Source organism: Oryctolagus cuniculus, chromosome 2 (assembly GCF_964237555.1).
Source record: "Oryctolagus cuniculus chromosome 2, mOryCun1.1, whole genome shotgun sequence".
Classification (NCBI taxonomy): domain Eukaryota; kingdom Metazoa; phylum Chordata; class Mammalia; order Lagomorpha; family Leporidae; genus Oryctolagus; species Oryctolagus cuniculus.
The window spans coordinates 128,505,955-128,532,849 of record NC_091433.1 but is presented as its reverse complement, the minus strand read 5'-3'; the positions used below and the strand labels follow the sequence as shown (position 1 = coordinate 128,532,849).

The following is a 26,895-nucleotide window of genomic DNA, read 5'->3' as shown; positions in this document are numbered from 1 at the left end:
ATGAGAACACAGGTGGTGGGTGATGGAAGAACTACCTTGCGGGAAACACAATCTGGAGGGATATGTTGGGGATCAGTAGAAAGGCCATAGGGCATGCAAACATGAGGGATATGAGGCTGGAACACAAGGTAGGGCTTTGGGGGGTATTACAAGAGCATTCCAGTGGGATGCATAGGTGATGGGACGTGGGCATGCCTGTTTTGGAGTTGGGTTTTAGAGTGCCTAAGCCCAGAAGGAGACTCCTGAAACATGTTGGAGGCAGCAAGCCGAGGCACACACCACCCATGCCAGCTCTGCTTACCTGTCGATGCGACTCGGGCTCCTTCACCCAGATGGAGGCCACAGAGCTGAGATCCCTCTTCCAGCAGGAAGCAGTCACTGGGGCTGCATGGATCATTATCCACACCATTCTGGCTCTGGTTAGGTGAGAATCAGATGAGTCCCACATGGGGCCGGCCTCAAGGACACAATATTCCCGATGCCTGTGGGAGGGCAGCATCACAGAAGGCTGATCTTGATGGTAACCAGAGGGCAACAGAATGAGGGAAGAGACAACGGTGCCAATAGTGGGTGCTGGGTCTCCTCTCTGCCCTCCCTGTTGGAGCTGCTGGGTGCTGAGGCCAGGACAGTGTGGGAGGTATCAGGGTGGGTGAGCACTCACCACCACTGGCCCCCCACTCATTACTTCTGTCTTCCTAGTCAGATCTGAAGCAGCACCGGAGGTCCTAGGATGGGACTTCTGCACACAGTTTAAGCAGCAGGAACAGAATAAGGAGGACAGAGCCGGGAGTCTAAAGTTAGCTAAGCACGAGGGAGTAGGGAGGGAAAAGAAGTCCAGTTCCTATGACTTGAGTCCCTGTGAGCTTAAGCAGGGTCAGCCCAGTTTCCCCTAGAGAAATGAAGGTTATGTTCTCCCTACCAAGCCAGACCCCACTTCCAGGCTTTACATCTGTTCCTTTGGGAGAGGGATGGCTCCAGAATGTCCCTGATGGGCAGCAGCCTTGGCTCTCAAGCAGGATCTCCTGAGGGTAGTGGTGGAACTATTCCCTGTAACCAGTGGGCTAGCTTCTTCCAGGCCTGCAGACAACTGCTCCCCTTGGGGTCCAGTAAGAGACTGGACACTCTTGGAAGAAACTGACAGAGACATTAGACCAATTCCAGAGACAACTCAGATGTTTATTCTGAGGAAAGGTTCAATTCCCACTGCCAGAGGCTCAGGGCTCAGCAGGGGGTGGGGGCTTGGAGGGCACCTGCCATACTTTGGGGGTGGAGTTCTTAGTTAGCTGAGCTGGCATCACGTGGGGCTTCGGGGCACCCATCTGGATAGGGTGCTGCTGCTCAGTGGGAGGAGAGGTGCTGTCTTCTTGGTTTTCCTCCTGGGACACAGCAGAGCTGAGCAGCACCTTGGTGCCATGTTCCCACAGGGTCACCCCAGGGGCCAGCTTCACAGCTTCTGGCTGCAGCAAGGGCTTCCACAGCACCTGGGTTGTGGCCTCGAGAACCTGGGCAGGCTGAGGCCATCCGTCATGGTCTTGGCCCTCTTTGTCTATAGTCCCCAGGCCCCGTGAAGGTGCACGGGTTTGGCCTGTCCACAGCTCATCCAGCAGCTCTGCCTCCCACTCCCAACCACTGGGCCACTTGGCACTGGGCCGTGGCTTGGGGCTGAGGCTTCTGGCCTCTTCAGGCAGCTTCGGTTGTGGTGCAAGGAAGTGGAGCCTGGGGCTGAAGAATGGCATCTTTGACCCAGAGGATGACTCCAGCGGGCCTAAGTTTGAAGTGGGGAATTTGAGTCGGCGGCCCCGGCCCAAGGGACGGAAAGGAGTGCCAGGGTGGAGGGAGAAGAACATTGCCGGGGAGGTGCAGTCGCCAGGGCCAGGGAATTGGGGTACAGCCTGGGCTTTGGTCTTCTTGCTCTGCTGGTGCCCACAGTAGGCTTCCATAGAGTACCTCTCTGAGCTTGGGATCAGGACCGTGGCCAGGGGCTGCACCCAGTGGCGTGGGAACCTGGCGGAGTCCAGGCACCTTCTGGTGGCTCTGCGGTCCATCCTGGAGCGAGGTGGATTAAGCCGTGCATGCCAGCGCCCTGGCTGCTGCCACCGAAAGGGCACCGAGGGACCAAGCTGGGTGGGGCGGTCCTCGGAGCCCACTGACAGGGCGGCAGCCGAGGCGACGGGGGGCAGTTCCTCCCTCTTGAGCTCCATTCGGTCCCCAGCTGCGTCCTTGTCCGGCATGCAGTAGTAGAGATCCTCCAGTGACAGGAGAGAGCCAGACTGTGGCCTCAGGGCAGGGGCCTGGGGGCTGGCTACCTGGGACAGCTCCAGAGAAGGGTGGGGACCTTCCCTTGGCCCCACCTCCACCCACGGCAGTTGGAAGCTGTGCAAGGACTCTGCGGAGGAAAGATGGCTGTCTGCTTCTTCCAAAACATCTCCGGGCCCTGCCTCTGGAAATGGCTCCGGGGTCAGGGGGCGGCCTGAGGTGGCTCTGAGTTCCGGAGAGGGCTCCCAAGATCCGGTCTGCCCCTGGGAGTGTCTATCCAGCCACAATCTTCCCAACGGGCTCTGGTCCTGGCTCTCAGTGTCCTGCGGGAAGTGCACCGGACAGTGAGAGGCCGGAAATGGGAGAGGGGAGAGATTCCCGAGGAAGGAGGCAAGAGGCTGGGCTTACTTCGCTCTGGAAGGTCTCCTCCTGGCCCTCAGAGAGCCGCCCGTGCAGCACAGGCACTGAGCCCTGAGCCCAGGCATCTGTTGTGCAGGGCAAGGGCTCCTCGTCCTCACCCCATGTGGGATCCTGGGCCACGGCAGACTCTCCCTCGTCCCGGGCCAGGAAGCGCCACTCGGCGATCTGCAGCATGGCCTCCCGGGCCTGGCTGATGGTAAATGGAACGCACTGCGGGGAGGAGTGAAAGGTCTCAGCTGGGCACTGACCGGAGGGCGTGACAGGGAGGAGCTGGGTCTGGAGGACCCGGGGCCAGGCTCACCTGCTGGGTCAGGTAGACTTTGAAGGCAGAGTCCATGACTCGAGCCAGCAGATCGGCCAGGATGTCCCCCACCACATCCTCACCCTCCTCGACAGCAGTGAGAGCGATCCACTCGGCCTCATTGAGGCGCCCAGGCACGATGTCCACCTGTGGCACTGGGACTGTGGGCGGGCGTGCCTTTTCTGCCTTGGACCGGGTCACCCCGCGATCTCGGGCCTGCCTCTCCTGCCTCTCCTGCCTCTGTGGGAGCGAAAGGGGGCAGGCAGTCAAGTCAGAAGGTGGAGTGTCCTCTGTGGAAAGGAGGCACACCTGATGCACTCAAGGCAAAGGACCAACACTTTACCTAAGAGCCTACTGTGGACAGGTGCTGGCTGGCTGGCTGATTGAAATAACAATTTCTGTTAACAGCCCACTGATCCCATGTTATAGACCACACAACTAAAGCTTGACGGGAACTTAAACATCATTTGCTTCGAAGCACCCAGTTAGTAACCCCAAGCTACAGAAAGCTGTAACTCCATGACCTTGCTATTTGCATTAGTGTAAAATGTTCAGAGCTCTTGAAAAGTGCAAAGCACTGAAGAGAAGGTGGGTCAATAAATGGTACTGGAATTATTGCTGACATTGAGAGACTTCTATACATGTTAACTATTTTTATCCCCATTTTATCTGTTTCCCCCAGGATCACACAAGTAGGAAGACATAGAATCAAAATTCAAATGCTGGTCTGTCTGACTTTATCCTATGTCGCAAACAAAAAATATTTGTAACAAATATGTAAAAGGGTATTAATATATCTCCAAATATATCAAAAATTCACATAAATGGGTAGGTATTGTGGTGCAGCAGGTTAGGTCACTGCTTGGGACTCCCACATCCCACATCAGAGTACCAGTTAGAGTCTAGTTACCCGATTCTGATCCAGTTCCCTGCTAATGCACCTTGGAAGGCAGTAGATGACGGTTCAAGTACTTATGTCCCTGCCCCCTATATGTGGGAGATCCACATGGAATACCAGACTCTTGGCTTCAGTCTGACCCAGCCCTGACTGTTGTGGGCATTTGAGGAGTGATTCAGCAGATAGAAGATCTCTCCTTCTCTGTATATAACTCTGCCTTTCAGATAAATAAATGTCTTTATTAATAAATAACGTCTTTAATAAATAATTAATAAATAAAGACATTTATTTATCTGAAAGGCAGAGTTACAGAGAGAAGTGTAGACAGAGACAGACAGAGAGGTCTTCCATCTGCAGGTTCACTCCCCAAATGGCTGTAATGCTGGGGCTGGGCCAAGCCAAAGCCAGGAGCCAGGAGCTTCTTTTGGGTATCCCACATAGGTGGAGGGGCCCAAGGACTTGAGCCATTCTCTGTTGCTTTTCCAGGCACATTAGCAGGGAGCTGGATCAGAAGTGGAGCAGCCAGGACTTGAACCAGCACCCATATAGGATGCCAGCACTACAGGCTGGGGCTTTAACCCACTGTGCCACAGCACCAGCACCTATAAATAAATCTTTTAAAAAGACTCATATGAGGCCAGCGCTGTGGCATAGCAGATAAAGCTGCCATCTGCAGTGCCGGCATCCCATATGGGTGCTGGTTCGAGTCCCGCTGCTCCACTTCTGATCCAGCTCTCTGCTATGGCCTGGGAAAGCAGTAGATGGCCCAAGTTCTTGGGCCTCTGTACCCGCATGGAAGACCCAGAAGAAGCTCCTGGCTCCTGGCTTCAGATTGGCGCTGCTCTGGCCCTTGCAGCCAGTTGGGGAGTGAACCAGCAGACGGAAGACATCTCTGTCTTTCTCTGCCTCTCCTTTCTCTCTCTGTAACTCTGCCTTTCAAATAAATAAGTACATATTTTTTTAAAAAAAGAATCATATAAAACAAAAATTATTGCAGACTCCAAAGGTAAGCAAAGAACATTTCACAAAAACAGAAACTCTGGACAACTAACAAATATATATATATATATTTTTTTGACAAGCAGAGTGGACACTAAGAGAGAGAGAGACAGAGAGAAAGGTCTTCCTTTGCCATTGGTTCACCCTCCAATGGCCACCGCGGCCGGTGCATCGTGCTGATCCAAAGCCAGGAGCCAGGTGCTTCTCCTGGTCTCCCATGTGGGTGCAGGGCCCAAGCACTTGGGCCATCCTCCACTGCACTCCCTGGCCACAGCAGAGAGCTGGCCTGGAAGAGGGGCAACCGGGACAGAATCCGGCGCCCCGACCGGGACTAGAACCTGGTGTGCCGGCGCCGCAAGGCAGAGGATTAGCCTATTGAGCCATGGCGCCGGCCCTAATAAATATTTGAAAAAGAATGTCCAACCTTCAAAAGTATCAAAAGATGTGGCTGGTATTGTGCCATAGCCAGTGAAACAACTACTCAGGATGCTTCCATCTCATACAGGGATGCCTAGTTTCAGTACTGGCTACTCCGTGCATCTGATCCTGCTTCCTGCTAATGCATGTAGGAGGTAGCACATGATTGCCCAAGTATTTGGTTTCCAGTGGAAGACCTGGATGGAATTCCTGGCTCCTGACTTTGGCCTGACCAAGCCCTGACTATTGTGGGTATTTGGGAAGCGAATCAGAGGATGGAATCTCTCTCTGTCACTCTGCCATTCAAATAAATGAATACACAACATTTTTAAATTTTAAAAAATCAGAAAGATGTCAACTTAATTGAGCTTCTGATTTTTAGTTTATAAAGATTAGCAATTTTCTTTTTTCCTAGAAGATTTATTTTATTTATTCGAAAGGCAGAGTTACAGAGAGAGAGGGAGAGACAGAGAGAGAGAGAAAGGTCTTCCATCCACTGGTTCACCCCCTAAATGGCTGTAATAGCCAGGGCTGGGCTAGGCCAAAGTTAGAAGTCAGAAGCTTCTTCCAGGTCTCCCACATGGGTGCATGGACCCAAGCACTTGGCCTGTCCTCTGCTGCTTTCCTAGGTGAATTAGCAGGGAGTTAGATTAAAGGTGAAGCAGCCAGGTCTGGAACTGGGATGCTGGCACTGCTGGCAATGGCTTAATGCCATGCCATGCCACATCACCAGCACCAGAAATGATTTTCTTTCTTTCTTTTTCTTTTTCTTTTTCTTTCTTTCTTTTTTTTTTTTTTTTTTGACAGGCAGAGTGGACAGTGAGAGAGAGAGACAGAGAGAAAGGTCTTCCTTTGCCATTGGTTCACCCTCCAATGGCCGCCGTGGCCGGCACGCTGCGGCCGGCGCACCGCACTGATCCGATGGCAGGAGCCAGGTACTTATCCTGGTCTCCCATGAGGTGTAGGGCCCAGGCACTTGGGCCATCCTCCACTGCACTATCGGGCCATAGCAGAGAGCTGGCCTGGAAGAGGGGCAACCGGGACAGAATCCGGCACCCCGACCGGGACTAGAACCCGGTGTGCCAGTGCCGCTAAGCGGAGGATTAGCCTAGTGAGCCGCGGCTCAGGCTCCCAGAAATGATTTTCAAAATAAGAGGACTCAATGCTGGTAGAGTTTGATAAAGTACATAATGTAATACCATGCTGATAGGAATGCTAACTGGAACAATGTTTTTGGAGAGCAATGCAGCAGTATGTATGAAGAGTATTAAATATGTTTTTACTCCTCTAACCCTGCAATTCTTTTTTTTTTTTTTTTTTTGAGAGGCAGAGTTAGACAGTGAGAGAGACAGACAGAGAGAAAGGCCTTCCTTCTGTTGGTTCACCACCCCCCCCAAATGGCCACCATGGCCGGCACGCTGCACCAATCCAAAGCCAGGAGCCAGGTGCTTCCTCCTGGTCTCCCATGCGGGTGCAGGGCTCAAGTACTTGGGCCATCCTCCACTGCCTTCCCAGGCCACAGCAGAGAGCTGGACTGGAAGAGGAGCAACCGGGACAGAATCCTACCGGGACTAAAACCTGGGGTGCTGGTGCCACAGGTGGAGGATTAGCCTAGTGAGTCGCAGTGCCATTCTAATTCTATAAATACATCCAAAAGTTATGCTCTCCAAAATGTTCACTGTGTGTATTTATAATAGCAAAATATTGAAAAATATCTAAGAAAAAAGATAATATGGTTAATTTGCTATAACTATTTAAATAATAATTGAAGGTAACCTCATTTTTAAAAAATATTTATTTATTTATTTATTTGAAAGTCAGAGTTACACAGAGAGAGAAGGAGAAGCAGAGAGAGAGAAAGAGGTCTTCCATCCACTGGTTCACTCCCCAAGTGGCCACAATGGCTGGAGCTGCACCGATCTGAAGCCAGGAGCCAGGAACCAGGAGCCTCCTCCAGTCTCCCACGTGGTAACCTCATTTTTGAAAGATTTATTTTATTTTATGAAAGAGCTGGATGGGAAGTGGAGCAGCTGGGACTCATGGGACGCCAGCACTGCACCTGATAATGCTGCAGTGCCAGCCCCTGAAGGTACTCTTGAGGAAGAATTTGCAATAGCATATGGAAATTCTTAAGATACAATTTTGGGGGCGGCACTGTGGCGTAGCAGATAAAGCCACCGCCTGTGGTGCCTGCATCCCATATGGGCACCTGTTCAAGATCTGACTGCTCCACTTCTGATCCAGCTCTCTGCTATGGCTTGGGAAAGCAGTAGAAGATGGCCCAAGTGCTTGGGCCCCTGCACCCATGTGAGAGACCCGGAAGAGCTCCTGGCTCTTGGCTTCAGATTGGCCTGGCTCCAGCATTTGTGGCCATCTGGGGAGTGAATGAGTTGATGGAAAACTTCTCTCTCGCGCGCGTGCGGTCTCTTTTTCTCTCTGCCTCTGCCTCTCTGTAACTCTGCCTTTCAAATAAATAAATCTTAAAAAAAAAAAAAAAGATGTAATGTTAACTGAAAGAAACAGTATACAAAAATACACACAATTGGTGGCTCAATAGGCTAATCCTCTGCCTAGCGGCACCGGCACACCAGGTTCTAGTCCCGGTCAGGGCGCCGGATTCTGTCCCGGTTGCCCCTCTTCCAGGCCAGCCCTCTGCTATGGCCCGGGAGTGCAGTGGAGGATGGCCCAGGTCCTTGGGCCCTGCACCCCATGGGAGACCAGGAGAAGCACCTGGCTCCTGCCATCGGATCAGCGCGGTGCGCCAGCCGCAGCGTGCCGGCCACGGCGGCCATTGGAGGGTGAACCAACGGCAAAGGAAGACCTTTCTCTCTGTCTGTCTCTCTCACTGTCCACTCTGCCTGTCAAAAAACAACAACAACAACAACAACAACAAAAACACATACAATGATCTCAGATATGTACACCAGTAAGTGCTGAAGGGAAGGGAGACACCAAGAACATTAACAATGGGTATGTGTCTTTCCTATGTGCTCCTCTGTTTTATAAGTTCTCTACCTTGAGTTCCTATTCTTTTGTAATCAAGAAAAACCCACACAGACAGGAATAGATAGTCTCCCAAACTTACTTTAGGGACACAGGAGTTTATTAACACTCTCTTAAGAGCCTTCTTACTTCCCCATAACAGTCTCTCCAAACCTGGTGCCCACCAATATTTACATCCAAACAGTGTACTCCCCAAACACCTGCCTACTCTCCCAGCTCCTCAACTATATTGCCTCATGCTCTATGTTCCCTAAAATTCATTCTGTCCCAAATCTGGTGATCCTTAAATCTTACCCTGAACTCAAAATGCCTCAAACCTCATTTCCTCTCTCCTTCTGCAAGAACAGCCCTTTCACAAGCCCAGGGACTGGCCCAGGGCCCCAGCCAGGCTTGGCCGGAGCAGGGCAGACAGGACTGGGACCAGAGGTGGTTCCTGCCCTTCCACACCTCCGCTCCCAGCGCCACAGCTGACACCTGTGATAGTGATCATGCCAAGGTATAACTTGATCAGAGAGGACAGATGTGTTCTCTTGTATCTGAACATTTCTAACTTGTTCTTAGTTTTGAGACATAGAGTGTGAGAGACAGGCAAAGATGCCAGTGCACTCTCCAAGTGCTCATAACCGCTGGGGCCTGGCTAAAGCCAGAAGCCAGGCATTCAATCCAGATCTGGGTAGCAGGAACTCCATGCTCTGAGCCTATCACCGCTGCCTCCCGTAGGTCTGTATTAGCTGGAATCGGGAGCCTGAACCGAGGATAGAACCCATGTATTCAGATACGGGCCAGGAGGCATCTCAATCACCAAGCTAAATACCCACCCCTAAGTCTCCAGCTTTTAAATATTTTGACTTTCAAGTGCATCCTCAGTGTTTTAAAATCCATTTCTTCCTTTTAAAATTCTGAAAATACATTACTTATCTCTCAACCCGTTCCTCCCGAAATGCCTGACCAATTCGGATCATTTAAATTTTAGGGTACCTCAGTTTAAGAAGCTTATTACATGCAGTAGCTGGGTCCACATTCACTTGTTCTCAGCCTCTACACCACCCAGTGATCCTTTCCCTCGGGGCCTGAGCGTGACAGAGCCTGTGAGTGGGCATGGTGCAGGTGGCGTCCTTGGACGGCCGCGGGACCAAGGAGGGGTGTCTCGGGCAGTGTGGAGCCGACCCCACTGTTCCCGCCTCCGACCTTAAAATCCGACCCAGGCTCGGGCGCACCCCCCAGCTGAGCTGAAGCTCACCGAGCCCTCGTGCGCCATCGCCACCGGGGGTGGCTCCAACGTGCGCTTCAGCACCCTTCAGGCCAAGCCTCCACGGCCGCCGCCTAACGGTCACCTCGGCAACGACGCGGCGCGCTGGGTCGTTCGCTCCGCCCACGGTTGCCCCGGCAACCGCGGCCGCGCGCCGCACGCTCAGGCTATTCGCCCCGCCCAACGGCCGTGCGTGTGTGCGTCGTCTCTATGGTGGCGGCGGATTCGGAGGTACCCGGCGTTCCCGGGATCTGGCGAGCGGTTCTGGAGCACCAGGTGTGACCTCTGACCCGGGACAAAGGATTCGCGGAACGGAACGGAGTGAGAAAGGGCCTTCTTGGCTCGGGAACTTGGGGTCACGGGGTCCTATGCCATCACCATTCCTCCTGCGGGATTCCCCCATCGCCCCATGACTCAGCCCTGGAACTTCCTGCTCCTCCTCTACGAGACCGTCCCCACGCCAGGTGACCCTCCCTCCATCACCGTCCTCGAGGCATCTTATCAGTGACCCGGCCTCAGGGGTCTCTTGCGGTGCCCCTGCCCGGCCCCTGGAGTCTGCTGTCGCGTTTCCCGCGCGCCAGGTGATTCGGGTGTCCCCTCCTCAGGATGTTCCGCCGGGAGCACTCCATCCCGCTTCGCGGCTCGGCTGCCGCCCTGTGCAACAACCTCAGTGTGCTGCAGCTGCCCACTGGGAACCTCAGACATTTTGGGGTGGTTCATGGGCCCAGCGCCCAGCTCCTCAGCGCTGCCCCTGAGGATGGGTCCTTGGTCCAGCGCCAGCTCCAGGCTAAGGAGGGCGCTGGAGTGAGCCCCACTCTCATCACTCAGGTGAGGCATGGAGTTGGAAGCCGTGTTGCTTCCTGCCTTTTCTCTCCAAACCTTAAGGGATAGGCCTTCTATAATCCCCTGCATTCGCACTCAAGCCCCCTTCTCTACTCCTCCTCCTGCAGGTCCACTGGTGCGTCCTCCCCTTCCGGGTACTGCTGGTTCTCACCTCACACCGAGGAATACAGGCAAGAAGAGGACCCTCCTGCCCTCCTCCACCCGGGTCTTCTCACTCCCACCCCCGCCCCTGCCTCCCAGGCCCTTCTCCCCTTGCTTCTAAACGGTCCCTTACTTTTCACACGCCTAGCCCACTCTTCCCGCATGTCTCCTCTTCATTCTTTCTGCCTTCTCCAGTTCCTAACTGCCATCTCCAACAGCTGTCCCTTTATCCAAGGCGGTTAACTTCTCTGGGCCTCAGTGTCCTCCTCTGTGAAATGGGGACACCAACAGGACCTTCTTCCCAGAATGGTTTTGAGGATTTACATGGCTAGGTAAAAACACTGAGCACAGAACTCAGCCAAGATCAGCTGGGTCATGCCCAGGTCCTTGTCCCCCTCCTCCAGATGTTCGAGTCTGATGGCTCCATCATGGTGTACTGGCATGCCCTGGACACTGGAGATGCCCCTCCAGGTACCTGTGGGACCAAGTGTGGGGGGGGAGGGAGCATTTACTGGGACTGGGGGAGATGCTATAGCTGATAGTTTTCCCCTTTCGTACTCAGTACAGGCTGTGTTTGCCCGGGGAATTGCTGCCAGCGGCCATTTCATCTGTGTGGGTGAGGGGGCCAAGGGCAGGGCATTGAGGGGTGCTTGGATGTGGGCTGTGGCTGAGAACCTAAGGAAACTCTAAAGGGCTGGAGGGAAGAGTGGGAGTGAAGGGGGTCTGAGAAACCCCAAAAATGCATCGAAGGGTTCAGAGGGGCAGCGGGGGTAGGGTGAGTAAGGAGTGGAGGGACAGGGGCTGCTGGAGCAGTGAGAGAGGGGTTTGTGGTACCAAGGTTTCTGGGTTGAAGGGAGTACCGAGTGTGATGGCTGGAGACCCAGGAGGGTCAGGAGGCCATCAGTTGGGTACTGGTTCTGGCTGCAGGAACATGGTCAGGGCGGGTGCTGGTGTTTGACATCCCAGCCAAGGGTCCCAACATCATGCTGAGTGAGGAGCTGGCGGGGCATCAGACGTCAATCACAGACATCGCCACTGAGCCTGTCCAGGGAGGGGTGAGTGCACTTCTACCTGTGCCAATGAGCCTGGGAGGTGGGGGCCCCTGGTTTGAGTCTTGGCTCTGCCACTAAGCAGCTGGATGACTTTGGGCAAATCTGAACTTACCTAGATTTCAGCAGCCTCAGGTGCAGGCCAGAGATACTTTGCATTTATATGACATTTTACCATTCAGGAAGACTTCTCAGTACTGCTGTGAGCTGAAGAGTCACAATAGATGGTTCCTAAGATGCCTTCCAGCTCTGATACGTGCAGTTTCCTTCTCTGCACCTGGGCAAGTTCTACCCATGCAGGCCCAGCTCTAGTGCCTCCCTCTCCAGGAAGTCCTCCCCCTAGTCCAGTTCCTACTGCTCTGTCTTAGCTGAACCCCGAGTTGACACTGCCCTTAAAGACAACTCTTGTCTCTCCAGTTGGACTGCAAGCCTCTTGAGCACAGGGAACGTATTTCCCAGTTGGTGCCCTGAGCTGGGCCTGTCCGCCTGGGGTCTGGGAGCCACTGCCAGCTGTGATGGACTGGCTTACTGCAAGACCTCTAGGAGGCTGCGGCACTGCGGCCTCAGTTTCATCATCCATCCAGGGAGGACACTTAGGCACCTCCTCCCAACACATGATGTGTTTGTGTTGGGGCAGGGGAGTGGCTGCGAGACTCTAGGGAAATGCTGTGAAGACAGTTGGTGTTTCCTGAGGGAACTGGGGAGGGTGCAGCCAGGAGGGCCTTGCATCGTGACCCTTCCTGGAGCAAGAGAGATGCTCCCTGCCTGCCTGCCTGCACACAGTGGGGCGGGGGGAGGCTGGACCCTGTCTCTTCCCTTCAGGATTGTATGGCAGACGTGGTGACAGCGGATGACTCGGGCTTGCTGTGTGTGTGGCGGTCAGGGCCTGAATTCACGTTAGTGACCCGCATTCCGGGATTTGGGTAGGTGAGACACAAGGGGGCTGTGAAGCCTTTCTTACGTAGTTTCAGGATGGGGAGTGGGCTTGGGTCTGGGGAAATCAAAGTCCGGTGTCACCCATGCAGGGTGCCCTGCCCCTCTGTGAAGCTGTGGCAGGGGATTGTAGCAGCAGGCTATGGGAATGGGCAAGTGCGTCTGTATGAGGCCATGAAAGGAACACTTCACGTCCAGATCAGCGCCCACGCCCGGACCATCTGTGCTCTGGACCTAGCTCCGGAGGTGGGGAAGGTCGGTCTCCTCCCACATCCCCACACATCCTTCCCCTGGCGCTGGGATGGTGAGAGAAACGTCCCGGGCTTGTCTCTGCCACCCCGGGCAGGCCCCCGCCTGAGGCATCCAGACCTGTCGGCTAGCACGTGTTCCGACTCCCGGTCCCCCTCCATTTTGTCCCCGTAGCTACTCTCTGCAGCCGAGGACACCTTTGTGCACATCTGGAAACTGAGCAGAAGCCCAGAGAGTGGCTCCATTGAGGTGTGTGTCACGGGAGGGCTGGCTCGGGGAGCCCGCGTCTGAGGTGGCAGGTCCTGAGCGGCTGTCTTCTCCCCAGGTGGAACACTGTCACGGGGAGTGTGTATCCAACACCCAGCTGTGTGGGGCTCGATTCTGTGATCCCTCCGGCAGCTCCTTTGCTGTGACTGGCTACGACCTCGCCGAGATCCTGAGGTTCAGCAGTGTGTGAGAAGAGCAGCCTCCCTTTCTCCTTGTGGTATTTATAAAGTATCCCCTCCACCTGGCCCTGGTCTGATTACTCAGTGGCACAGCCGTCCTTCACAGCTGGGAGAGGGGCTGCAGGGAACGGGGGCTGGGGCAGGTCCAGGCCGAGCCGACAGAGGCAACCTGTCCCCAAGAACCAGGTGAAGGCTGCTGTTAAATAACTTTAATGGTCGGTGTATAGTCACAGGGAGACGTGTTCTCTCCCACGGCTCCTGAGCGCCATCCTCAAAGCTGGTTAGTGCAGGGAGGTAGGGTAGGGTTGATTCCAGTTTTCTCCCAGGAAAGGTTCGGTGGGGGGGGGGGGGGGGTCCTGGCCAGCCTCAGGAATGAGCCTCTTAGTACCATGGCAACCACAGCTTCGAGAGTCTTCTGCTCCCCCTCCCCAGCCTACCCCCGGTCCAGCAGAGGAAGAAGTGGCCAAACTGGCCAACTTGCTGGGGCAGTGCTGTATCCAGAGCCCACTTGCATTTGGTCACTTTCTCTTCTGGCCAGATCCTGGTGCCAGCACCTTTCTCTCACACTGGTGACTGGAGCCAAGTGCGGGGCAGGCCTTTGCTGCAGAGGCCTCTGGACCGTGGGGATCGCTGCGGGGGGAGAGGGGCGACCGAGCGGGAAGCCCCAGGGCAGTGGTCTGGGGGGACAGCATCCAAGGAAAAGGTTCGGGGTCGCCCCCAGGACAGGGGGTGGGTCCAGGCTGGGGCAGCTGAGCAGGGGCTGGGCAGGGCGGGCTGGTCTGTAAACATGGCTAGCCAAGGTGGGGGTGTCTCCAGCCTCGTGCCCTCTCGCTGGGCCAGGATGTCTGTCACCGCTGCGATGTCATCCAGCGGCTCAATAGCTGTGGCACCAGGAGGGGGTTGAGGGGAGGGGGCTAGTCAGAGCTCAGGCCCAGGCCTTCCCAGCCCTGAGCATCACCTGTCACTGTAATAGGAGGAAAGCAAAGCCCGGATCTCAGCCGAGATCGCATTATCCTGGAGCAGCAGCCCCTCACCTCGGCCCCCCGAGGCCACGGGCTCTGAGAGGGCTGTGGGGCACAGGGCGCAGAGGGGAGGGGGAGAGGGAGAGGAGCAGACGTGGGTGAGGAAACCGAGAAAGGAGAAGAATAAAAGCGATGCCAGGCAAGTGGGGGGTCAGAGGAAGAGACAGGAAGCCGCATGCAGAAAGGGAAACAGAAAAGAAGAAGTTAGGAAAGAAATCCATGAAATGAATCTGGTTCTTTGGGGTTTTGCTTGAAACTGGTGGAAGTGGTTCTAAGAAGAGTTGGAGAGGAGAAAGGAATACAATGTACTGGGGGTGGGAGGTGGACCTGGGGCCCTGGAGAACTGCCTTAGCCCAGAGTGTGCTTTCTCTGTTGTCACAATCTGGGTTCCCTGGAAGCCCCCAGCCCTGCTTCCCATCAGGTTCCTGGAGTGTGCTGTTACTCACCCATTTCGTGGTACAAGGAGCCCTGCTTGGCCAGTGCTAGGGGTGGTTTCCGGGGGGCAGGAGTTTCGATTTTCATGATCTCATCACAGCACTGCTTCCATTGGCCTGGAGGAAAAACATTCAGTACAGGAGGGCGCCAGGCTGCCCTCTGCCAAGGCATTCTCCTCCTTACACTCCACTTGGCACAGCAACAAACCCCAGTCCTTCTCTCTTACTCATGTCGAAGAAAAGCTGCCACAGGGCCTCCATCCAGCTCTGCAGGGCTTCCCGGCTCTCTGTCTGAAGGACATGCGTCACCTCATCATTCCCATACCGGTTACTGATGCTTAGGGTGAAGGGCCGGCCTGGGGCCTGATCCCGCTCCCCTGCCCGGACGCGGGTCTCCTGCAGGAGAAATAGGGGGCCATGAGAGTCGGAAGTGAAAGGAGGAGCTTGTGGGGCTTTTGCGGAGCCTTCTTTCCCACCTCCTGCTGAGCAGAGTGGGAAGGCATGAAGGAAAAGGCAGGATGAGGCAGGTGGTCCAGAGTCAGGGTGAGGGGGATTGAACCAGGCAAGGAAGGACAGAGCGGGCCAAGGACACTGATGCCAGCTGCATGCTGTCGTCTCTGAGGTCTGCACCCACCCTCCTGGGGCTGAAGGAGAGGCTCCTGGGCCCAGGCGCCTGGTAGCCTCACCACCAGGGGACCCGTCACCTTGTTAATCGCAATAGTAAGCAATGGCTCTTCGCCAGCGTCTGCATCCTCAGGTCTCCGGTAACAGAAGATGTTTGTGCCTTTCAGGACTCCGTGCACTCGGGCCCAGTTCTGCAGCTCCCCAGCTTGCTGCATAAATGACTTGGCGTTTCCTGGGGGAGTCACTCCCAGCCCCCATGGCGAGCCCGCTCCTTTTGTCTACCCTCCTCCCATCCTTTACTCGGCTGGTCTAGCCGCACCCCTCTTCCTCCACCCAGATCTTGCTTTCTCAAGAGTCCTGTTCCGAGGGGCCCAGGCTCTCCTCTGCCTTCCCTCTGTTCCCTCCCACTCCACAGGGCCCCTCACCTGCACCCTGACGGTACCACTTGCACTGGGCTGAGTCATGCAGAGAGGCTGGGCTGCCAGGCGGCAGCACACGCTGCCGTACAGGGGCAGCCAGGCGGGGTTCTCCTCTGGGGGAGGAGGAGGAAGTACAGGGTGAGGGTGGGAATGAGAAGGGACCTCTCACCAGCCAGCATCCTCCACACCCACGCACTCACCGTGACTGGCAAGAGTAAGGTCATGTGTGCGGAACCCATCTTGCACTGCTGTCAGGGTGAGCATGGTGTGAGCCAGGAGGTGGTAACGGGGACCACTGGAGGGAGGAGCAGCAGGCACGTTAGACAGCAGGCGCTGCGAGGGCTGAGCAGGGCTGCTGCATGAGGCTGCCACACACAAAACGAGCCTGCCACCCCAGTGGGGCTGGGAGCGTACATTTACTGGCTCCGACCCCGGCTTTAGTTTGTCATCCCACTGTAGTCCCACGACAGCCTGTAAGCTTCGTGGCATCCTTCATGTAGATGAGACAAAGAGAGGTTAAGGAGTTTGCCTGTAATTGGTAGCCCTTCAGAGTTCGGTGGTTCCACAGGGTGCTTCCAGGTGCCTGTAGGGCACCTCATGGGCCCACACCACCCTGCTCCAACTTTGGAGCTTCGTTCTGTTCACATAACTCCCTGCCTTTGTAAGGATTCTGCACTGGCCAGCCTTGGGGTGTGGCCACCGCCACGTGTCCGCAGGTCCTGGCAGCACTGTAAAGGGGTTTTGCATGCTCAACACATGGGTCACTGTGGGCAGGACACAGAGAGGGCCTTACCCCACGGCCGGGGTGGGGAGCAGGATGGGACTGCTCCCCGTGCCCCCAGCACTGTCCAGCGATGCCCGGACACGTCGCCCTGAGGAGCGGCCCAGGGAGCTGCTCAGTTTGGTGGCTAGTCTCTTGGGGGCACCAGCCAGGGCGCCCTCCTCTTCCACACAGGCTCCATATAGCTCCAGCCGCAGCTCAAAGTCTGGCCCCGCCTCTGTGCTACAGGCGTGCAGGAGGAAGAGAGGAGAGTGGCCATGGAAGTCCAGGGGGACAGTCCGGGTGGTGTGGATGGTGCAAGCACAGGGCAGCTCCACAGGGAAGGCCCGCTGCCCACCCGCCTGCCCCTGCCCACTCCTCCGCTGGAGCAACAGCGTCTGAGAACTTGGGAGACGAGGACTCACAAGAGCACGCTGCTCTGAAAGGAGATGTCCGTGAGGGTCCTGTCCACCAGGATCATCTCTGTGTCCTGAATCTGTTCCCCAAGCTGCAGCAACAGGAACACAGCCCAGCGGTGCAGGTCTGGGGACCGAGAAGGCGCGCCACTCAAAACCGGTCCCCCACACCTCTGTGCCTCCGACCTCAAGGGCCCCACCCCGCGTTCGTCCCAGGGTGGGTAGAACTCACCACCTTTGTTCTTGAAATACTCTGTGTCCTTCCACATGAGTGGAATCCTCAGGTCTGAGGGGTAGAGGGGTGGGAAGAGACATTGAGGTGGGGCAGGAGACCCTGTGGGTGGGCGTCAGGTGCCAGCGGCCAGGGATGCTGTGCTTCTTACCAGAGATGCAGACGCGGCCTCGGCACGGGGAGTGCTCAGCGGGTGGCCCGCTGTCGGAAGGCCTGCGGGTAAATCACAGCGTCCTCACCTGGCCTAGGAGCCCCCAGGCCCCGAGACAGGCTGGCACCTGAATCCAGGTCTGCTGGGCTTGGGGACATTAAGGACACTTGAGCCACATCATCTTGCACGTTCCTCCGGCTCCAAGCCTGACCACCTCCCCAAACCCCTGCCAGGGACAAGTGGGGCCTGGAGGGGCAGGTGTCCAGACAGAGGCCCTTCCAAGAGCTCTTTGTTAACCCGAAGGCTTGGTGCAGCAGGTGGGGGAGGGGCACTGCAGGCTGTTCTGATGGTAATAGGGAGGCTGCTCCTTTCCATCACCTAGCGCTACTACTAGCTCATACTGTGTCAGTCAGAAAATAGTTGGAGCAGTGTTTGATGAAAAGACAGAAGTAGGGAATGCTTGTGTGCCAGTCCCCACAGAGCCCCCTCTGCCCCACAGCTATGATTTCCCTGTCCCCTGCTGGCCACAGAGGCTGCAACTTCTCCACCTGTCCCCAGTAGGAGACACGCAGCCTTCCCCTCTCCTAAATATGCCAGCCAGTTTATCCCTATGTAGTCACAGTGTCACTAATGTAGTCACAGTGTCACTAATGCAGTTACCTGCTTAGGGCCGTCAGCTAGATGAGGTGACACTGCTGGCAATGTGTCTGCCACCAGGGACTTGAGTATACCTCGGGTTACACTGTGTGGGCTGTGTGGTGACAAGGCAGGGTAGCCCGTCCAGGCGGGCCTATGGGAGGCAGCACGCTCACAGGTGGTGCTCCCCTTACCTGCATGGGGGGCGGCTCTAGGGTGGATTTTCCACTTGCCCCTGGCAGTTACCCCTGTGTCAGCCTTCCTGGCTGAGATGGGTACTGTGCCAGCGAGGAGCTGGGACTATTTCCCCACTCAGCCTTAATGAGGCAAGCAGGCTCCTCTGCCAATAACCAGCTCTCCAAATGGCCAATTTACCAAAAATGGCCAGTTCTCAGAATGATCCTTTTGTCTATATTTTCTCCAACACGTTCGTGTCGCCATAGCATTGTCAGATCAGCAGTCTGCTGTCTGTGTGGCTTGGGTTGCACTGCCAGAGCTGGGTCCTTTGAGGATACTCAGGCACATTAATAGGAATGGACAGGCTTTCCTTGAAGTGGTCTTTTTATTATTTCCTTTCCTAGTTCCTGTCTCTGATGGTGAACCCCGGGTATAACAAACCATTGTCAGTTTGTGGTAAATCGGCCATTCAACAAATCGACCATTTGGTGAGCTGGCTTTGAGAAGATTCGTTTTCCAGAAGCCAGCCAGCCAGACTCATCAAGATCACAGCAGGGCTGAGTGAATTAGGGCTCTGCATTAGCCCCTGCCCCTCAGCCTGCTGGCTGTCACTAGTGGCCAGCCCAAGCCACCCGCAGGGCACCTCTGAGCAACACACGGCCATGGACACCACCCAGGTGTCTTCCAGGCCCTGGGGACGCTCCAGGAGGGGCTCATCTCCACGGTGGTCCTCACCCCACAGAGGCACACGTGCACCACTGCTATCCATAAAGGCTGCCATTGAGGCCTCGCCTCCCCCGTGCTCACCGCCGGCCTGTCTTCCCCAGCACCTGCGCCTCCTTGCGCCGCTGCAGCTCGCCCATGTAGCTGAGGATGCGGCTGTTGCACACCAGCAGGCTCTTGGTGGCCTCTAGAGCCTGCTCGCGCTGGGAGCAGGCCGCCAGCAGCTTGCAGGCCCCTTCCCTCATCCGGATCTCATGGTCGAGCTTCCTCTGCAGTTCTGTGTCCTAGCCAGGGTCAAAGGAAGGGGGAAAAGGAAATAACAATCAGGGGACAGGCTGAAGCCCCCTCCCGCCAGCCTCCCTGGCCCTAGTTCCCAGGCGGGAGAAACTGACAGGAAACTCAAGTTTTAGGCAGTTTAAGAGCAACCCTGGAGTTTCCACCTCCCCTGCCCGGGAACAGATGGAGAAGCTCTGTAAAAGTACAGATGTCCTTGTGCATCTGAGGGTTTAGAGTACAGGTTCCTTCTATAGTGGTTTTTTTTTTTTTTTTTTTTTGAGTGCAGTTTGGAAAAGTCTATGAAAACTGCAAATTCACACATCCTTTGATCCAACTCTGCAGTATCTAGGGGTTATCCCACTGATACAGTCACAAGTGTAATGGGGAAAGCCATATGGACAAAAATACTAATTGTGGCATTACTCTAAACACCAAAATTAAAGGCCCTTCAATATGGCATTGGTTAAGTAAGTTATAGCATGTCTATACATCATAATAGCACAGACGTTAGAGTGAGGGACACACACGTGTGCAGACATGAACAACCCCAAAACACTGCTGAGAAAGCAAAGCAGAATCATACTATTTGTGCAGGTTGTAGACATACACGTGTGTGTGCCTATATACACATATACACAGATATGCATTCTTACGGATAGACTGCTAGTGGTGTGGGCCTAGGAGCCAGGAATGGAAAAGAGACTTATGATACTTTCTGTGTAACCCTTTCTATGTTACAGTTTAAAAAATATTAAATTTTTGGAGTTAAAAATGACCCCCCCCCACACACACACCTAAAAGTGGCAGAATGAGTTTTGGAAAACTCCCCAAGTGATTCTAAGGTGCAGCTAGGGCTGAGGGCCAAGAACTAAAGAGGATGGACAGATATTCAAGGCCACCCAGGGTTGTCCCTGAAGACTCATGTGGCAGAGGGGAGGGGACATTAATTGGCAAAGGTCGGTGGAGAAGCACCTCACCACCTACAAAGTTTACCCGTGCTTCACAGATCCCCATCTGCATTCCAAATTAGGGGATCCACCAACTCCTGGCCCCCAACTTGAGAGCTGGAGAATGGGGGTGGGAAGATAGGTGTCCAGGAGTTTCGGGTAAGGGTCAGAGGGGAAGCCCTGAGGGAGGCGCTGGAACATGACTCAGAGAGGAGCCCTGGAGGTAGTGGTGCTTACAAAGCACTGGGCAATTGACTGAAGCTCCCTAGCCTCAGTTTCCCCAGCTATGAAATCCCAGGGTTGTGAGGGCTCAGTGAGACAATGCCTAGCACAGAGTGCACAGACATGGTGGGGGTGCTGATGTTAATGATGCCCCATGGGCAGCAGGAGCATCTGCCCCGTGACCACTGGGGCACCCTTGTCAAGTCCAAGGCTCCCCATCTACAATGCAGCTGGGAGGCAAGAGATGCAGGCACTAATGGCTGCTCCCTAAGTGCCCTGTCATAGCATATAGGCACTCATAGCAAACAGCCCCTGTGTGCTTCTGGCTGGGGGGACCAGGGGTGGGGCAGACATCAGAGAGGAGATGGAATACCAACCTGGCCACTGGGTACAGATGGGGCAGGACTTGAGGCAAGCCAGCCAGCCAATCAGACAAGGGGGAAGAATGAGGCCACCCCAACCTGCCGTCTCCTTCATCCTAGTTCTCCTCCTCCTCCTTGCCGCTGTCCCTGGTGGTGCCAGCCTTCAAGTCTCCAATACCTGAACACCCTAAGTTCTCTCGCCCAAAAGCCCTGTCCAGTCTGCCTGCAGATGCTTCCTTCACTTTCTGTCTCCTGGGCCACTCTGCTAATCCCACTTGCATCATCCTCCACCCAGCACCATCCCAAGTAGGCCAACCAGTTCCCAAAGCCCCCTCCCTCAGGACGCCCTCCTGCACTACGCAGCTCCTCCCAGCCTAGTTTTGTCTATCTGCACCAGGGTTCTACCTCTGCTAAAAGCTTCACAGCTTGCCAACCTGCACTCCAGTCTGCACCCGATTCCCACCACAAACACCCCAAACGGAGGACAGCCGGCGAGGAGGGGGACGCAGAGGCGCCCTGGAGCCCCCTCACGGCTGGCCTCCGTGCCCAGTCCCGGCACTCACGGATCCTTCCCTAGCCCCGTCCATTGCGCGTGCGGTGCTGGCGCATCGGCGCGCGGGGACCGGGGAGCCGCCAGCCCAAGAAGCCGGAGGAGCCGGAGGACCGGCGCAGCCGCACCGGCCTCCGCCCGCGGCGCTCCAGGCGCGGGTGACATCAGCTCCCAGTTGCCGCGAGAGCGGTCCAGGGGCGCAGGGGTGCGGGCGGTCCCTCTGGGCGCCTGGCCGGGCTAGGCTCTGGGCTCCGGGGCTTGCAAGCACTGAGACCCAGTCACAGCCGGAAAGGGCTCCCAGCCCTGCCAGAGGCGGCAGGCCCCTCCCAGGTTGCAGTCGCTCTCCAAGGTGACCTCTTGCCCCCGGGACAAGGGGAGGAGAGTAGCTTACACTTTGGGAAAGCTGGGAGGTCACTGAGCCCAGTCTGAGTGAACGGGACTGGGGGCCCAGACCCCTCGGTCACTTCCCCATAGCCCTGAAGCCTGGAATCCACTCTCCCACGACCCAGAGTGCCCTAGAAACCGGCTCTCGCCCTGGGAGCACAGGATCTCAGCAATCCCAGCCCAGGCTCCGGATCCCTGTGCTTGGCCCGTGGCTCCCTCCCCGCCCCCAGCATTTCCCCCAGACTCTCTCGGGAAAGAGGCCAGAGTTGGGTGTCAGCCTGACCTGGGTCAGGTCCCAAGGGGCCATAGGAGGATGAGTCACAGCACACATTAGGCCCTCCGTGGCCAGCCCGCCCCCTCTGTCCCTGACTTCTGCTCTGTTTCTCATCACCTCTGCTTCCCTTCAGAATCTCACCAGGCTCAAGGCTGGGTTTAGGCACTTGACAAGTGGGGAGGATTTAACTTTGGGAGGCTTGGTTTGTAGACTGGAAAGTATCCCACCTCTTTTGCATTATTTGTGGACTAAATGGGAGGGTCTAACCTCCACCCGGCTCTAGCACATGTTTAAAACAAGTTTTCTCTCACTCTCACCTCCCTTCTACCTGGAATTTAAAGCACCTCCTCCAGAAAGTCTTCTTGGATTTACTCTGCCAGGACTGCCTCTCTTGCCATTCCCTGGAACATCAATGGATCTCTCTTTTGAAAGCCGGCTGAACTTGGGTGGGAAATGGATAGAACACTCGGCCCATGGCAGGATGGGAGCGGTGGGCCTGCCTGAAAACCAAGACCCTCCTCTTCCCCAGACCTTGGGCAGGCCCCCGTGGGGAAAAGCCAGATGAGGAGTAGAGGAGAGGGTAGTCCCAGGATGCGGAATTTAAACACTCAGAAACACAGACCAACTCCAGCCAAAGAAACCTGCTGTGACGATGGAAATGTATGGTTTGAAAGCGAGAACAAACAGAACGTCCTTTGCCACTATGACCTGTGGCTACCACCACCAAGGGGTTGATGCTTTGCTTTATTTGAATCAACTAAAGTTAAGGGTGAAGTGGCTGTGTGTAACTGGTGACCTGGACAGTGCAGAGGACAGTTCTCTCACCCGCCTGGGCCGACACAGGACAGTTAGGAACACCAGCATTCCAGCAGGTGCAGGGGGCCCCTTTCTGCATGTTAGAAAAAGGTAGCCCTCCAGGCACACAAATTAGATAAAGGTGCCCCTTGCCTACTGCAGCAGCCAAAACCAGACCAGGACTCCTGTGCTGGGGAGGGTTCTGAGGCAGCCTCTGGGCTCATGGGAAGAGAGTGCCAGGGACTAACTGTCCACTGTGGCCCAGGGGGTGGGGCTGGGGAGCCAGCACACATGCCATAAGCTGCCATTGCTGATCTGCACTCTCCACACTCACCCCTGCCTCTGACCTGCGCCAGCAAGCCCCTGCTGGCCTGGGTGGTCACTTCCACAACATCCCTCATCTTCCCCATCTCAGGATGGGGCACAGCACCTGGCCACTTAGCCATACAGCTAGAAATCATCCTAGAGTCCTCTCTTTGCTGCCACTCCTGTGCAGGCCCCCAGCAAGCCCGAGCAGATCTACCAGCATCATTTGAACCCCCCCCCCCCACTTCTCACCATGAGTGCTTTAATCCATACCACCAGGTTCAGGCAGGCACCTGTGGTCTTTCGCTGCCTCTCTTGTCAACCCACTTCCCTCAGCTCCATCGCCCGCTCCAGCTGGCCTCCACCAGCAGCCTGTTTTAAAGTCCCCCTCCCCCATTCCCTGATGAAGTCCCTTCATGGCCCAGCATCGCATGGAGAGTAAAATCCAAGTGCCTGATCACAGCCTTCAAGGCTGCGAGACCGGGCTCCTGCCTACTAGCTCCACTCCAACTCCTGTGTTCCAGCCACGCTGGCTCATTTGCTTTCTCACAAACATGCCACCCTCCTCCGCACCAAGGGCCTTTCCCCAGCCTGAGCTCGAGATCTCAGAGGCCTCCCTGATCTCCACCTGCGATGCTGCCCCTCCCACCTGATTCTGATTCCACCCCCGTTTCACCATAATTCCACTCTGTGATATGACTTCCGGGCTTGCATGTTGAAGGCCTGCTCTCCTGTCTTGCTCACTGAGGACTGCCATGACCTAGAAAGGGGCTGGTACACAGCACATGTTCAACCAATGTCTTTAAGAGTAAGTAAACAGAGCAGCAGCTCCCTGCCATCTCTGGGGCCAGCAGAATCCCTACTCCTGGTCCAGACTCTGTCCAGGCGACATCCTTCCTGCAAACATCACTCCCGTGGCACTCTCTTCGTCCCACACCCACAAGGAGCCCTTGTCCCCAGGGCTGGCATCCACACCCACCCACGAGCTTCCAGAAACAGGTGTAAAGAACCTGCTGCCAACATAGTGCTCTGGCCGGCGGAACTGAGCCTGGGTCCACATGCAGCAGCAGCAGCAGCAGCACCCATGGCAGGGCACACAGAGCCACCTGCCCCTCTCCCCAGCTTGGAGCAGGCCCCGCCCCCTCCCCCAGCTCCAGCAGGGGTGGCCAGGGCAGAGATGGGTGAGACGCAAGAGTGGGGGCCTTGTGCTCCAGGGGTGGTGCCATTACCTCCAGGCTGAGTGCCATCTGTCGGATGTACAGCATATTCAGGTCCTCCAGGATGTGCATTCTGTCCTGCATCTCCGTGCGCCCCAGCGCCCCTTCCCCGGCTGAGCCCTCCAGAGGGGCCCCACAGTTCCTCCTCCCACTGCTCCCTGGCCTGGAAAGAGGTTGGCTAGCTCGTGGAGGGGGAGGGCAGAGGCTGCCCCGTCCCTCTGCACTCCTGTTAGACCCCTCTGGCTGTGGTGACAAATTGTCCTCCCCACTGCTGTGCCGACGGGAAGGGAAAGCGAGGTGAGGAGGAGCGGGATCCCAGGAGGGGAGGCCAGCTGCCCGGAGGGCTCTGGGCACACAGTGTCCAGGCTGGCTTTGGTGGCAGCTGCTCTCCCAGCTGTGGAAGAAAAAGGCCCTTTCATTCCCGCTCTGGCCCCTCCCCAGCCCCCGCCCACACGCCCGGCCAGGCGGACAGAGAACCTGTGTGCCGAGAGGGCAATGAGGGGCAGGCACAGCTGGAAGCGGGCAGGGAGGGCGCCTCCTGCAGGCTCCGCAGTGCCCTGGGGTTTGTGGCACGCTGGAGCTCCCCCAGCGGGATTCCGGCGGAGTTTGAGAAAGTTAGGAAGAAGGATCAAGGAGCTGAGGACTTGAGGGCAGAGCGAGCCCAGGGAGTGGGGCAAAGTGGGAGTCCGTTAGTGGTGCAACTCCCAGGGCCACCTCTTCCAAATCGGGGACCCGTCCAGCCCGCCCCACCCGAGGCTCACGATTACCTCGCGTTTCCAGAAGGGAGGAGAGGGAGGGAGAGAGGCTGGGGTGTGCCTGCCTGCTGCTGCTGCCCCCGCTCCCCTCTGCAGGCCCCTTCCCTTCCAGACAGGAAACCAGCCCCGATTCCCAGCCAGCTGCAGCCTGTCCCCCGCCCCCCGCCTCCACTCCAGGCCCACGGAGTCACACACTCCAGGCTCACCGCTCGCTCGCTCGCTCGCTCGGCGGCCCAGCCGGGCCCTGCGGCTCCGCCCCGGCTCCACGGCGTTGGCCCCTGAAGGCAGGGCTGATCCCGGGGGCGGCCTCAGCTCTCAGGCCCCTCCTCCTGGTCCGCGGGCCTCGCCCCTTACTCCCCCACGCCGGCGCCACGCGGGGTCCTCGGGCCGAGTTGCTGGGGGTGAGGGGTTGCCCCCAGTGCCACCAGCTTCTGACTCAGAGACAGCCTGGGACACGGGGACATGGGTGTGAAAGGGCCTTTGTTCTGGGCCGGCAGGATCGGGGCCTGGAATCCCAGCCGGAACGAGAGGGGGCCGGGAGCCAGGCCCACCTCACTTAACTCTTTCCAGGCCCCGGGAGGGAAGGACAGCTCCGAGCTGGGCTCTCCAAATGGGAGGAAGGAAGCAGCTTTGGGGTGGCCACTCGCCCTCGCAGCCCTGGCTTAGCAGCGCGCTTCCAGCCCCCTCCCAAGCCTCCTTAGGAAGTCGCAGGTAGGGCTCAGACGTCGGCGACGCCGAGACCGCGGGGCTGCGGGGCAAACTCGGCCCGGAGGCGGGACTCCTTTTCCGCCCCTGGCAAAGTGGCAGAAAGTTAGGGTGTGGCAAATGACCCCCAAAGAGTTAAAAGAGAGACCCGCCTTGCCAGGCGCTGGCCCGCAGGAGCCCTAGGGGAGGACGTTTAGTGAAGCAGGCAGCCTTGGCCCGCAGTGTAGACGGGTAGCCGCGGCCGGCCGGGATGGTTGAGGCAGGTTGTAGGAAAGTGCTGGCAGCCAGGGGCCGAGCGGGCGCCCAGGCGTTTGGGGCCCGCCTAGCTGCCCACCGCCCTTCGCCGGAGGATGCCCAGGCTGGGAGCGTATACAGGCACATTTTGGGAATCAAGCCTGGGGCCCCTAAAATTGAGGCCAAGCCAGAGTCTTTCGGAGAAGAGGCAAATCGTCCCAACCCTGGTCAGGGAACCTCTGCGGCAGCACAGGTCCGATTACCGTGCAGAGGGTCCACACCTGATTTTCAAGTCAACAACTCCGGCCACTTTGTACCCAGACCGCGGCGTCTCCGCCCCTCGGCGTGCGCGCGGGCGGCGGCCGGTGGCTGAGGCGGCCGGGGCAGCCTGGGCGCGCCCAGCGGGGCGCGGGGCTCTCACCTCGGGCGGATCGCTGAAGACGCTCAGTCGGAAACGGCCGCGTTTGAACTCCATCTCCAGGGCGGACCCCCTGGCCACGGTGACCCGGCTCCGGTGGTTTCGGGAGAACATGCTGGCGGCCCCGCGCCTGTGCGCTCCCTGCGCCCCTCGCACGCCCCAGCTCCTGTCTCTGCTATCTTCTGTCCCTCGACGCCCGCCCGCCAGTCCGGCCGGGAATCTCCCGCTGCCGGGTTCCCAAACCACGCCCCTGGAGACGACACCTGGGCCGGGCAGGGCGCTGCACCCTCCTCTTCCACCCCCGCCGAAAGCCCGGCCCGCCCAGCCAGCACCCGGAGACCAAGCAGGCGGGCCCGACAGCCCGAGCCAAAGGCACCCTACAACTTGAGATCACTGCGGGGGCGCAGCCTTCCGGCCGGGTCAAGATGCCTCACCTGGACTGGGCGGGCTCAGAGAAGCCCCGCCCCACCAACCACCCCCACCTGGCAAGCCGGACTGCCGGGCTCGGAAAATCCCGCAGCCACATGCGTCGCCGCGTGGCACAATCGGTATCTAGCCGGGCCCTGGGGCTGCCCTGATCTCACCCCGAAGCAGACTCTGAAGCGACCGTCTCAAATTCCTCCTGTCCCAAATATCCCTTCCTCTCCTGCCT

General features: G+C 57.0%; 3 protein-coding genes across 31 annotated transcripts in view; 1 reads left to right on the top strand and 2 right to left on the bottom strand.

Moving 5' to 3' along the window:
* WDR54 (WD repeat domain 54) overlaps positions 1 to 13,270 on the top strand; it is a 30,627-nt gene extending 17,357 nt beyond the window's left edge. The window contains exons 1-10 of one of the 13 annotated variants that reach the window (XM_070068899.1): positions 9,712 to 9,819; positions 10,149 to 10,371; positions 10,494 to 10,556; positions 10,932 to 10,998; positions 11,090 to 11,143; positions 11,455 to 11,582; positions 12,399 to 12,499; positions 12,602 to 12,755; positions 12,933 to 13,007; positions 13,084 to 13,270. In XM_070068899.1, coding sequence (XP_069925000.1) covers positions 10,150 to 10,371; positions 10,494 to 10,556; positions 10,932 to 10,998; positions 11,090 to 11,143; positions 11,455 to 11,582; positions 12,399 to 12,499; positions 12,602 to 12,755; positions 12,933 to 13,007; positions 13,084 to 13,215 — 996 coding nt within the window. In that variant the 5' untranslated portion in view covers positions 9,712 to 9,819; position 10,149 and the 3' untranslated portion in view covers positions 13,216 to 13,270. Of the gene's footprint in view, positions 1 to 9,708; positions 10,008 to 10,148; positions 10,372 to 10,493; positions 10,557 to 10,931; positions 10,999 to 11,089; positions 11,144 to 11,454; positions 11,583 to 12,398; positions 12,500 to 12,601; positions 12,765 to 12,932; positions 13,008 to 13,083 lie in introns of those variants that run through there. The other 12 variants (XM_017340606.3, XM_008254220.4, XM_070068898.1 and 9 more) reach the window with 12 other exon arrangements.
* Positions 1,156 to 9,684, bottom strand: C2H2orf81 (chromosome 2 C2orf81 homolog). 5 transcript variants are annotated; one of them, XM_070068891.1, is made up of 4 exons: positions 9,535 to 9,684; positions 2,978 to 3,217; positions 2,665 to 2,886; positions 1,156 to 2,579 (listed from the first exon to the last, which is right to left on the bottom strand). In XM_070068891.1, the coding sequence occupies exons 1-4, from the start codon at positions 9,550 to 9,552 to the stop codon at positions 1,215 to 1,217; spliced, it is 1,845 nt and encodes a 614-aa protein (XP_069924992.1). In that variant the 5' UTR covers positions 9,553 to 9,684; the 3' UTR covers positions 1,156 to 1,214. The 5 variants fall into 5 exon arrangements, with proteins under 5 accessions (XP_069924992.1, XP_008252936.3, XP_069924993.1 ...); XM_008254714.4 differs by having other exon boundaries at positions 2,978 to 3,208; XM_070068892.1 differs by lacking the exon at positions 9,535 to 9,684 and adding an exon at positions 9,273 to 9,496.
* Positions 13,271 to 13,398: 128 nt separating the features above from the next.
* RTKN (rhotekin) lies at positions 13,399 to 26,613 on the bottom strand. 13 transcript variants are annotated; one of them, XM_051837274.2, is made up of 13 exons: positions 25,096 to 26,127; positions 24,144 to 24,294; positions 18,883 to 19,082; positions 17,263 to 17,324; positions 17,112 to 17,165; positions 16,889 to 17,006; positions 16,497 to 16,706; positions 15,904 to 15,998; positions 15,710 to 15,816; positions 15,365 to 15,493; positions 14,888 to 15,056; positions 14,673 to 14,777; positions 13,399 to 14,085 (listed from the first exon to the last, which is right to left on the bottom strand). In XM_051837274.2, the coding sequence occupies exons 2-13, from the start codon at positions 24,213 to 24,215 to the stop codon at positions 13,766 to 13,768; spliced, it is 1,641 nt and encodes a 546-aa protein (XP_051693234.2). In that variant the 5' UTR covers positions 24,216 to 24,294; positions 25,096 to 26,127; the 3' UTR covers positions 13,399 to 13,765. The 13 variants fall into 13 exon arrangements, with proteins under 13 accessions (XP_051693234.2, XP_051693222.2, XP_051693227.2 ...); XM_051837262.2 differs by having other exon boundaries at positions 24,144 to 24,525; positions 24,899 to 26,126; XM_051837267.2 differs by having other exon boundaries at positions 24,899 to 26,126.
* Between the last annotated feature and the right edge of the window lie 282 nt (positions 26,614 to 26,895).

Excerpts from the sequence above, each read along its gene's own strand:
- C2H2orf81 (XM_070068891.1), bottom strand. Across the intron at positions 2,887-2,977 it reads AAGTCTACCTGACCCAGCAG|TGCGTTCCATTTACCATCAG; the intron begins GTGAGCCTGGCC and ends TCCTCCCCGCAG. Across the intron at positions 2,580-2,664 it reads AGGAGACCTTCCAGAGCGAA|GACACTGAGAGCCAGGACCA; the intron begins GTAAGCCCAGCC and ends CACTTCCCGCAG.
- RTKN (XM_051837254.2), bottom strand. The coding sequence starts at position 26,357 with ATGTTCTCCCGAAACCACCGGAGCCGGGTCACCGTGGCCAGGGGGTCC. Across the intron at positions 17,325-18,882 it reads CTGGGGAAGACAGGCCGGCG|GCCTTCCGACAGCGGGCCAC; the intron begins GTGAGCACGGGG and ends ATTTACCCGCAG. Across the intron at positions 17,007-17,111 it reads GTATTTCAAGAACAAAGGTG|ACCTGCACCGCTGGGCTGTG; the intron begins GTGAGTTCTACC and ends CTCGGTCCCCAG.